Source organism: Varroa jacobsoni, unplaced genomic scaffold (genome assembly GCF_002532875.2).
Source record: "Varroa jacobsoni isolate VJ856 unplaced genomic scaffold, vjacob_1.0 scaffold_302, whole genome shotgun sequence".
NCBI classification, from domain to species: domain Eukaryota; kingdom Metazoa; phylum Arthropoda; class Arachnida; order Mesostigmata; family Varroidae; genus Varroa; species Varroa jacobsoni.
Genome location: NW_019213204.1, coordinates 176,853 through 189,378, shown reverse-complemented (window position 1 = coordinate 189,378; position 12,526 = coordinate 176,853). Strand labels below are relative to the sequence as shown.

At 40.3% G+C, this 12,526-nt stretch overlaps 1 protein-coding gene across 15 annotated transcripts in view; it reads left to right on the top strand.

Annotated features, from left to right (window-relative positions):
- Positions 1–12,526, top strand: part of LOC111259180 (solute carrier family 35 member F3) — a 107,797-nt gene that overhangs the window by 73,781 nt on the left and 21,490 nt on the right. For all 15 annotated transcript variants that reach the window (XR_015310465.1, XR_015310464.1, XR_015310466.1 and 12 more), the window contains one exon: positions 8,783–9,002. Coding sequence is in view for 12 of the 15 variants with exons in the window: in XM_022830967.1 (XP_022686702.1) it covers positions 8,783–9,002 (220 nt within the window). In the remaining 3 variants the exon portion in view is untranslated. The remainder of the gene's footprint in view (positions 1–8,782; positions 9,003–12,526) is intronic.

The following is a 12,526-nucleotide window of genomic DNA, read 5'->3' as shown; positions in this document are numbered from 1 at the left end:
TAGTTCAGACGTCGTAATCCCCTCTTAACTAAGCGTAGACAATAAGCCGGTTGTTCAATAACTAGAACTGGCATACTTTTCAGACCAACGTCGGATACCTTATACGTAACTGTTGAGAATTGCTAACATATTGGCATTGATTCGTTCTCATCGAATCGTTATGACGGTAGGAAAAACCCTGTGGCGGAGAGGTTTTACGCCAATAACGTAATCGGTCGGTGAATTTCGTGTGGATAATTTGTACAGGACGAATTTACGTCGTTTCTCGCCGACACCCGCAAGCAAAGCTGTAAATGCGGTGACGGCTGGTTGCACACGCAATCGCAAATAAATTCGTCTGGTGCTGCGTGGGTTTCAGAACATTGTATTTATCCATAAGCACCAGAACTACAACAGATGAAACCGTAGATAACGCTAATTACGTCACTCTGCTCCGCTGTTACTGAATCCGATGGGGATTCTGATGCTGGTGGCAGAAGCGTGTCCTCAACAGGGGCGAAGGAAAACAGGACGAGAAAAGCAGGGAAAATTTAAACTATAAACCGAATTTGCTAAAGTGACCAACTAATACAGTGAGAACCAGTGAAAATTGTCGAAGGCTGACACACTTATACGTAGTATTAGCTATTTGGCATCATTTCGTGGGTTGCGTATGAGGTCACGTCGTAGTACATGAATCTCATTTACCAGATAGACCATTCCGTAAGTAGCTAGTATTAAATAGAAGATCGCGCCGAAACCCAGTTCCTTTTGTCGTTTTTCTTATTTGGTCCTAAATTACCGGTCGCCAAATTACTCATCCACGTAAAGCACAACAATGAAAAGACACCTCCAATAATTACCTTTTTTGCTTCGTGTTATTGTGTACAGAACTGTCTATAGGGCTCTAAAATTAAATTGTGGCTGTTTTGAACGGCGTGAACGTTACTTATGACCAGGGCAAACAGATTAGGTGTAATAGTATAATGTTCACAAAGTTAATTTGGTATATTTTTTATAGTTCGAGCTTAAGACCGTTGTATCTGAAAGTGGTATGCGTAAGCCTATTTTTCTGGCTCCGACCCTTTTATGATATGTCGGTGCATAAGTACTTTCCTTCTTTCAACGGGTTTTCTGTTTTAATGCCTCATCTGATCGTGGTCAGGTTGTGCATACAAAAGACAGCTTGCTTCTTTGTTCTATAAGTTTGTTTTTTACATTCTAGTTAGATCAACTTTACCCTGAGTTCAAACCCTCAGGTTGGGTGATTCGTATCCCATAGCAACAACACCTTTTTTATTCGACCTTCATCGAGGTCAAAATAATACCAAAACAACCCAAATACATGTGTCGTGTACGTCTGCGACTCTATAGCCAAGAGCATTACTCAAAATTAGCTAGTTACACTGAAAAATGACGTCTTCAAACAGAAGGGGGGCACACGCGGCTCTACTTCTCAGAATCGTAGAAGATTTCTACGAATCACCTTTGACGCAGAATAATCGTTTACAAAGCCTACATCTCTTAATTGCAGAGCCCTGACTATGTACGGAACGAATATTCTGATCTGCTTTTGCAGCTTCTCGACACTGGAAAAGATGCGGTACAATACAGATGTTGAAAATCTGGGTTCTTAAGATTGGTTGGCAATGGCGTTAGAGAAAGGCAGTCAAGATCGTCAGACCAAACGTTCCACCTATCTATAAACGTTCCACAAGTTAATTTAGAAAGTTTCGCTTATCTATAGATCCGCGTCATACGTGCTATGCTAGTCGTGTGTACTGATCAATGCCCGCAGGTAATCTCCTTCGAAATGATATATAATCCACGTAAGCAAAAGCTCTGTAATAACTGAAGGCTACCCTAACGTATAGGATAGTTTGTGGTTGCGTATGTTCATGGGTGCTTTATCTTGCGTACTAGACCCATGAAACAAGGTAATAGCTCAATGATCGGCCAAGTTAGCTCGTAACAGAGTTGGCTGTGTGCGTATCGAGATGGGTTCCGATCGGCTGGTTATTTTGCCATTGTTAGCGTAGCAATAAAGTGCCGGTCTACACCAGCTTCGACTGTTTCCGATGCGTTTAATCGAATTTCTCTTACGTTAACACAAGCGTCCTGCTAGAAAGCTGGTAGTGTCGAATAGAAACATCTGCTATAGTACATTTCGTGTCATTGAATGATGACGCACTTCCAATGAATACTTCTCATAGTTCGTTATCAACACAGATCTTCAACGCTTCATTGCTATAGCAAATAGCCTGTCAATATTTAAAAGAGGCTTCTCTGATATATAGAAGAAAAAGGGACGTTCCCACGTCTCTTCAATAGGCTCTCTAACTCAAAACCCAAACGTGTGTCTTATTGCGACTTTCCGCTTCTTTGCCTTAGGACATCGCCTTAATCGACAAGCACTTTATTCTGATGTTTAATTGTGACGCGCGAAATATCGCGCCAAAAGCAGCGTCGCGTGGGGAAACATTCATAGCCCAAGCTACTTGGTTGCTATTTCATTTAGTGTTTTGCTAACAAACTCAAAAAGGAACGAACCAGAGTATAATTGTAAAGTACGAAAACTATTTCATAAATATTTAATGATTAAACTAAAACTGTTTAGTAAAAATTATTTATCTCACAAACGACTGCCATAAGTTAAAGTTACAACTTTTTCTTTTCACACGATGTTTGTCCATGTCCACTGACCAACCATTTACCGTTACAAACTCAGTACGGTATACGCGGAGCGGTAGGGGGGCGAAACTGCTTCTGCTGAAAGCATCTACGTATCACTTGTATTCTTTATAGACGGTTCTGTTTGTTCCCTGTGTGTACATTTTCAGACCCAGAAATCACGCTGACCCCTTAAAGTACTATATTCAACAACAACAACAACAACAAGAACAACAACAACAACAACAACAACAACAGCTCTATAGATAAAGTTCCTTTCACCATCGTGCTAGGCCGCTCAACGGCTTTTGCTCTAGTACTATAGCTGATTAATTATCTAGCAACTCGTGTTGTTTAGTACGCTTGTACGCCACAAGTGATCTTAGTCATTACAGTAGGATAAAAATCTAGCGTAATTTTTCCGGTCGCCGAAATAATAAGGTTACTATATTTAATAGAAATAATATGTAACTACACAACAAATAATGGCTTTGATTCGTAGAAGTAGATCGGGAGCAGGTGGCCGAATGGCGACGGACCGCTATCATATTGCGTACAGACAAGCTTCGGATTGCACAAACTTATCGACAAACGACATCAGGAAGTTGTGTGTCGTATTGACGCGTTTCTCTTATGAGTATCGGCGCATAAGCGACCTTTATTAATTTGGTCAGCTTGAATCACCCCCAGTTGCCTGAGGTCCACCGTTGCTTTGTGGCTACACGTTTATGTCAACGACTAGCACCGCTATATCCAGTACAACCACACGGAACTAGGTTGTTTAGAATCCCCTCGTACAGTTCTTTTGTTACCTGCATCTAGCTTTATTTAATCCTTGATCTCTGGCATCCGTTCTATGAAGCTTGCTGACGGAGCTCGAAGGACAACTCTGACTGGGAATTGAAACAGCCAAGTAACCGAGCTACATTTGCCTAACACCCCTCGTATATGTTAGCATATGGTACATTCAGTGGACGCGTCTCGACCCCGGATCGACTAACCCTGTTTTCTCTTCCTTGTTCTAGATTCTGCCAGCCACACCCTCGAACGGCCGCAGCCATAGCCATCACTCCATCGAAACGACCGTGTGCTGCTGGTCCGTTTAAATACATACATACATAGCAACATACATAGATACCGTTCTTCGAACAAACTGATGCACAAAGCTGGACGCACGGACGCACCCGTGATGCAATCCGAGCCCGCCCCCTGTAGTTATCTTTGCGTTCTAAGCCTTTGTAATGACGGAAAGCAGTAGTCGAACGTACCAATGTCTGATGGGTCAAACCACGGTAGAGTCAGCAGTTTCGTAGGTGACCTTAGCCCTGCTTTGCCGACATAATCCAACTACTGCCTGGAGCTTCTAGTGTTGCTGCCGTGTGACCCGCCGATGGCTGACTAACGCACACACAGACGCAGACACGCAAACAGACACAAATACGAATAGACGGATACACGGACTAACGAGGCGGGCTTGGTACTGCCACGACTATAAACTGTACGGAGAGGTCGTACTAGTTCGAACAGTATCATAACTAAAAACTATCGTGCCGTTACGTTAACGCTTGACTCATTCACGGAAGCTAGTCAATTGAAGGAGGGCGAAAATCAATATGTGTTGAGGGGGTTTACATCATCCTCCCACAGCTACCTGTTATGTTAGCGTGCCGTATGGAGCACTATAGGACTACACAACTTAGCTTGTATATTTTATGCCAATCAGGTGGCACCTGAAACCGTTTTGAAAAACAGTTTTAATTAAGCGAATTTAAAATATGAGCTCTTTTTGCGGGTGAGTAAACGGAAGAACCTAGGACAGCAGTGTGCCAGGCGCAAACGTCGTTTGCGGTTTGACAAATAGCAACTTAATTATTTCACCATTGAATAAGGTCCTACCTTTGGATTTTTTCTAAAAATAGTTTCTTCAAGAAGGAAGCTAAATTCCAAGCCCTTGCCCACGTTTATTTGTTACTTTGATTTTCGTAATGACAGGTAAAAATTCCCTAAAACAGGCTCACGTACCCTATCTGTGATTACCAATAGCATAGTGTTTAGATATAGGCTGATCGCAGCACATATATAATACGAGATGTAGATGAGTTTTTCTATTCCCAGAAGCTATTTGCCTCGACTTCAGCCTCTAGCCATTCCTGCTGTCATTAATGCCGCTGGAAATTCACAACTTGAGTAACGTTTATTGGCCTTTCTGCTTTCACGAATCATAACTGTCGAATAGGGTAATGGGGCAGATGCAGATATCGGCTAGCGCCTACTAATAATAAGCGATTCTTTGCTGACATACGAAATAGAAACTGGCCACACTCAATCGGAAACGCTTTGAACAAGCAGTCAGTTCAATGACGACCGTGTTTGACCGTACCTGTGACTGGGTGGCTGTGCAGGTGAGATACGTTAAGTAACAGCGTCAACGGCCTCAGTTGATATAGATGGATCTTAAAAAGGTATATGGGTACACAAATCGATCACTATAGAAGGGAAAAGACGAATTGGATATTAGTTGACCTATGAATCAATGACGTACAAATATTGTTCAATAGAAAAGTCCTTCGCGCTAATAACGAGTAACGATGACACCACGAAAAAGTATAATCAAAAAGATAATTTGTTAATAACGTGCAGATTTTTACAACCTACCTAGGAAAGATGGCTTTTGAGCGTTCGACGAGTTGTGAGTGAATGATTTACGTGTATCAACAAAGACGAACGGTCAACAATGCTTATGGTAGCGCAAGGATATGGGCTCTGGTTAACAGAAAAGATCGAACTAAGAGTAATACTTCTCTTACTCGTCACGTTTTTGTTTTTTTTTTTTAATTACAGGCTTATTTGTGCAATATTAAAGTATATGTTCTCTTCTTCTTTATGAAAATGGCTGATTGACCCCAACATTTGGCGAACAACATAATTAACAACTTGCAATCATTAGTACAATTATCGAAATAAAAACATCAAATACACACAATAAAATGGTTTACTTCTTCTAAATAATTAAACATACAGTCACGGCAGTTTATTCGTAAAAATCATAAAGAAAAAAATTAGTAATCGCTGAAAAAATGAATCCACTGTCAGGCAGTAAAATTGATATAGGTTTATTTTATTTAGTAGCTCTGGCACGAGTAAACACTGAACGCGTACAGTCTGATAGTAATTTTTTTTTGATAGTAAATTACAAGGTCTGTATCCGTAGCCTTTCAAGTCTCTCACTCACCGTCTACTCTCTTGCCAAAACTTCAAGATACGGAAAAGCTTTTCCTATCATAGTTTATACAAAGATAGAAAATATGCCCGAAATACAGAGAGCGGAGTTTTTCAGTAAAAGAAAAACATATTTCGTTATAATAAAATAGTTGAAATGCATCATCTCATAAACGGTTTTTCTACGTAGTATCAACGGTGTCAGTCTTTTAGACCCTTCACAGTTTCAGGCTGGCACCGAAAATACAGGTCGTAATGCTTGGTTGTATCAATACAAAGGGGTAAAACTCAGCCAAAAACTAAGCACAATAGGCAGCTAGAAGCGGCTATAGCTCAATATGTCCATAGAGACTAAAATTCTCTTACGGCTTTTTCCCCGAGACAATATGGATCGGTTTCAATAATAGCACGCCGTGACATGATGAATCTGTCGGAAACACTCAACATAGGATAGAACGAGCTCCGTGTAATGAATTCAGCTTGCTTCAAGAGTAACTTTGTTAAACCTGCGAGTAGGTCTAAGGCTAATATATGCAGCCAAAAGAGGCCCTCATACGAGATAAGCAAAGTACCCCTATCGGTGAAGATTCTTCAGCCAAGCTACTAAATCTATAAAGTTTCTGTATCAGCTGAGTATATAGCAATATGTTGAAACAGTAATTTCAAAAATAGACTTCCGCTTGGATTATATTCATGCTGGCAAGGAGCGAGCATAAGGCTGCACGCATAAGACAACTTAAGTTATTATTTGCCGAAAAATCAAAGGTAGCCTCTCTAAAATATAGCAGTACCCACTAGCTGAAAGGCATGCTATCCACTAGTTGAATTTTACCGTTTCGGGTAATGACGTTTGAAATTGCCTGGAGTACAAACACGATCAAATCGTTTGCTTTATAAATGTAATAACAAAACTAACACATTGGCAAAACGTGGTCGCCCGGCTTCTGCTGGTCGGAGAATATGCTTGAATGATGACGCGCTTGTTTCTAAACAATGCCAGTGCTCATAATGCCAAGAAAAACCAAAGTCTCCTAACGACCTCGTATTTCGTTTGAGGCTCTTGTACACACGAGGCTTCACAAATATAGATTATCGTATATAGTGTTTTGATGGAGCTGAATCCTTGTTGAGTACATATGTAGGATACTGATAGTTCTGTGACTAAATATAGAAGCTACCTGGTGATATGCTCAGTTCCGTATTCAGGCATCCAATATTCAGGAGAACTGATGGTGAATATAATTGTCAACGAAAGTCAGTTGACATATTAAATAATCGGCGCTTTATACGTTCTTGTACGAAAGGGGTCATTTTCTATGCTTAGAATTATTAAGAAGCAAAATACCTTTTCGTTGATGGCCTTAAATTTTTTTGTAAGTTATGCGCGTTAGTTCGGACGCATGTTTAAAACACCTTTGAAATTTATTGTGTATGCGCTTACCTATGCACTGCTGGCACACAGACTGCAGCCCCGTTTACTTTGAGCAGGTTTCTTCTGAACGAAGGTATTACTTGTATCTAACAGACTGATCGTTACTTTTGCACGTAGTAATTATTCGAGCAGCACGTGTCATATTTGCAAGAGTATTATAGCTTAGTTATTATTATTACTACAAGTATTATAGCTCTGTGGTAAACGAACCACGTGAGCTTGACTATGTTCGTCGGCCAACACCACTTCATTGCAATGAAGTGTCACGGGACTGAAAGTGTGCTTGCACAAGACAGCTCGTCTATCTCAAAGACCCTTCAGTTTCCAGACGATCAAGCGGGCCGCATAGCCAACAAGAGTTCCGAAGTGTTAACGAGTGGCCAAGCTTTTTTTATTCAGACCTGTATTATAAAATGTGTCGTTGGCATATTTTCAGGGGAACGCTAGATGTAATAATGTGTAATAGTTAAAAATCGCCTCCATATTGATGTTGTGAACGTAATTGATAGCAATTGTCATGTAACGACGAACTGCTTCCTGTAGTGTACCTTCTGTACTTCTTATATCTTGAATGGTGGCAGTCACTTCCTTGTTCAGCTATAACGTCGCTGTGTATCTCGTGCCTTTGTAGTCGTGTCCGTCGTGCAGAAAACTAGGGGCCGGTCAATCGTGCTAGCCTAATATCAGCTTTAGCTCAGTTTAAACTCTAATCGATATTTGCTTGTAGCGCTTCAAACGTGCTAGACTTAAGCAGGCACTTACAGCCTCTGTCCTTTGGCCCTAATTGCGGGGCGGTCACACTTCTATAAACTTAATTCTAATTCCAGCTTGAGGCTATGCAACAGGGGCATAGTGGAGAAGGGCTTGGCAGTTGGCTCGAAATTTAAGCGACATTTCAGTAATTCGTAGCATCGAATCTCTGGAAGTACACGAGCGTATATCATATTTTTTTATCGTAGCCGCTGTGTTAGCGTTAAGTTAACATTAACATCGCCACCAGAAGGGATATTCCAATGACAACTCCACTAGTTGAATAAGACCCATGTTTACTCCTCTGGATAAATACAATACTCGTATTGTGAAGCCGGCATTTTTTGATGTAATCTCCAGTGACGTTCCGAACGATGAAGTTCCAGTTTGAATGATTTATTTGTATTTTAAAAAAAAAATCGTATCTAGCTAAAAATTCACGTTCAAATAACACCCTCTTCTCTTTCTCAGATACATATAATATGATTTACCTATTATTTCAACGATTAATAAGAAATTTAGAGTTGTCCTCGACCGCAAATTTGAAACAGCTTATGTCTTCAAAGCCGCACTGGCGTTAGTGATTTTGGCCAAAATGTCAGTTCATTCTCACGTTACTTGGCCAAGTTTTACATCAATAGGCACATTGATGCAACGGTCTTACCGCGATTACTAATGAGGGTATTTGGGGGTTGTCTATTCGTATGTTGGTCTGCCTCGTTTGTTTTGCAGTGACACGTTACAGCGGTTCCAAGAGAAGCAATTATCTTTTTCGCAGTTCTTCGCGCGATGCGGCCTCTTCACAGTTATGTGGATTGTCACGAATTTTCTACTCGTGTTTGCCCTGCGACTTCTTGATACAACGGACGTGCTCGCCCTCTACTCGGCACATGTTGCTTTCGTGTACCTTCTCTCCTGGGTCATTTTGCATGAACAGTTCGTCGGTGTAAGAGTGAGTAACGAAAAAAAAAAGCTCGTAGGCCTCTTCTAATAGAAACACATTGTTTTTATATATATTCCCTTTCGGAGCAGAGATAACTACTTGTTAAAGTTGATAAAAGTTGGCCTTTTTTACGCTGCGCAGAGCATATAAATACGGTAGGTTTTAAACACGTTTACTCATATCTCGTTGTCGCCTCTATCTTATAGTCTTGTTGTGCTGACGACGCCATTTTCTGATTTGAACGCTAGATCACACAGGCCACCTTGTGTTGTAAAGTTTCACTCTAGGCCAGATGGCAAAAAGACTCCTTTCGGAACATATCGTTGAATTGTTAATCTCTAGATAGGCAAAAAAGGTATATACTGCTACCTATTTACGTCGCAGAAATCTATTCTCAGGGATTCAGATATGCCTAAACTTGTATGATCTACTAGTTTGACCGTTCTCGAACATGCAGAACATATATATAACTGAAAATGTGGTGATGCAAATTTTCGTGCTTTATTTTTAGCTATGCTTCTTGGTGCGTATATAGATGCTCATAAGATGTATAGATACAAAATAGACTAATGGGAAATTATTTTATTTGCAATAATGATTACATCAGTAGTTAACGAAGTGTCTATGGTTTGTCCTATATATGTACATATATCGCTTGGCCACTGGCTATCAAAGATAAAAAAAATATAGCATAAGCATACTTAAAACTATTGCATAAAGTTCCAGCAATTAGTCTTTATGGACGTTAGTAAAGTCCGCTTGAACACACTGTAACAACTTTGTTTTAGGGTAAAAATGTACAATTGAAATGCTAATGGATCGTTTAATACACGATCATGAAATAGTACTTTCTCTACAACGTCTTCACGTACAAGCGTCTCTGCAGCCAAGTACGCCCTCTAATATATTGTGTATACATAACACTTAGACATACACATAACGGTTGTATGCTGTGGACAGCGGTAATCAAGAACGGACGTCAATAAATCGAGTTCTGAAAATGAATGCCGACATAATAAATACCCTTTACACAACGCTCATACCTATAACGAGTACCTGCTAAGTCAGGGGCATACCACCGATAGTGGATTCGATTGTTGATGTTGGTCACAAATGCCCACAACTATAGTTATGAAGTTGTATTTCTGAACATGATAATGTTGCTTAGGCTTACGATCGCGATAACGATAGTTTGTTCGTCTACGGCTAGAAGGAAGAGATGCACTCTTATTGGTCGACTGAAGAACCTCCTAGTGTAAGCACCTGAGACGATCTGTGACGCGCCTATATCTTACGGGGTGGAAACGTTTGCCATAGCCAGTCATTTCTAAGGCAGAACGACATAGAATCAAAAGCAAACTCGAACATTTACTACGAAGCTCTGACTCCTCACGAATACTATTGCCAAGCGGCGATGTTAAGCATAGGGTCATATTAAGTTGTACCCTTCTATTTGTTGTTGTATTAGTCGAAACTAGCCACAAGGAAACGTGTGATGCAAAAAGCGTTACCTGATAAAAATGCTGTAACTTAATTGTCTCGGTAGTCGCGGGTCTAAGTTAAACTGTAACAAAACTGACCAATACGAACTACTCCCATTAACATCGTATTGTATTTACGGCAGATTGGTAAATTATGTGCTAAATCACAGATCCGTACGGTAATGGAATTGTTCCGCTGTAACTAACGCATGCTTCAACAAGGCGTACGAGTAGCAATATCCCATATTAGGTTTCCGCTTGAACCTAACAGAGCCCGCGTTGTATCGGGCTGACTCTGTTTCCTTACCCCAGATCGGCCCTATTCGAAGAATCGCAGGCAACCATTGGTTGGCTATGCGATCTTGAGCAATGTGTTTTTTGATTTTTTTCATCTTTATCCTCACTGTACATTTCTACTATTTGTAATCCCTTCTTACTACTAGGAAATCTATCTTCGTACGGATTTTTTTCCACGAATTTCTGCCAGTCCAACGACCGCTATAGCCATTATAGCGCTATAGTAGAAATAGCAAGCTCGCGTTTTACATCACGTATATTCTGGAAATGTTTCGCCCTAAAAAAGTTACGTGCTTGGGTAAATTCCAGCGAATCTTCCTTCATCTGTGTAACTGACTATAAGTTATGCGTTTATACGTTTCCCTTATTAGACGCCCCCAGAGCACTTTTCCCGTGCACTTCCCATCCTCATGCAGGCGGAACGGACCCTAGGGTAATGGTCATCTTTTCCGGGATGCCTAACTCTTAAATCGCAAAAAGCCATTAGAGCCACTGTATACTGCAGCTCAGCTTCACGCTCGTTGGGCGCACAATCTCACCATAGAAAATTACGAGGAAAATCATGAGATGCTTTTAAACGTGAATAAAACGTTAGGGCAAAAAACTCTCACGTGGGTAATCCTTCAGCGGGCGATGTTGTTACTATTACTATTGTTGAACTGTTATAGAAACTATATTAACGGATATATTCTATTTTTACGCGAGCAAAAGCTTAAAGAGGCAAGCACTATTAAGGTATGCATACACAGTAGAGGGCGCATTATAAGCAATACAAAGTGCCAAACAAAAATCACTTATTAGACATACAATTTATTACACAGAAGACAGAAATTCAAAATTTCGCGCTGAGGAAAAGTAACTAACGACCAACCTGGTGACTAACACCTAAATCAGCAATGACTATGATTAGCAACGAACGCATTCATCATAATGAAGTATTAAATGTACGAATAATTAAGTAGACAGAGGCATATCGTGCAAACTCTTAAGCTTCGTCTAAACGTAAATTTCTGTACTACCCTTTGGAATATATCAAGTAATGAAAAAAAAAAAAAACAATTTGCAGAACCATTTCAAGATAACAATAAAATATAGAGGACTGGTTGGCATTATAAGCGCCGATAGGGTCTCCGGTTTTTCTAGCACCACCGCTTTGGTTAGAAACCCATACGACTTTTATTTTTTTGCGATGTACGTATAAAAATGCTCTTGTCATAAAAATAGCTGATCTCAGCGTCTGTACCCGCTACCTGAATATATTTAATATAAACGAAAAGAAAAAAAATGTTGACGTTTTTATTTTCTGAGACTAAACAAAGGAGGCGCAATCAAAAGAGCCACAGACTCCCAGAAAGGCGGCTTTCAGGCAAGGTGACAGTCACTACGTAAGGTAAAAGCAGGTTTAGAGCGTTGTCGTCTTGGTTCGACGTTGAAATTTGGTTACCCTAATTGTATTATGCTTTTCCTGAGTTTCCTTTTAATAATTATCTATGCTGCCCAGAAGTAGTCGTGCGCATGAAGAATTAAGAAACAGCGGAATAGATATCATTTTTTGGGGGAGTAGACGTATATCGGGGGCACCTGCGGATAGAATTTGACCTATCGTTTTCACGCAATTTTCTGTCTTTAAGACAATTTATGATGATGAAACTTAGTGTCTTTGTATGGGCATAAATCATCCAAGCAAGCCCTGCACTCATTGAAAATTGTCGATTTGACTGTTATTACAGATTTAGGACGAAAGCTTCAACAAAT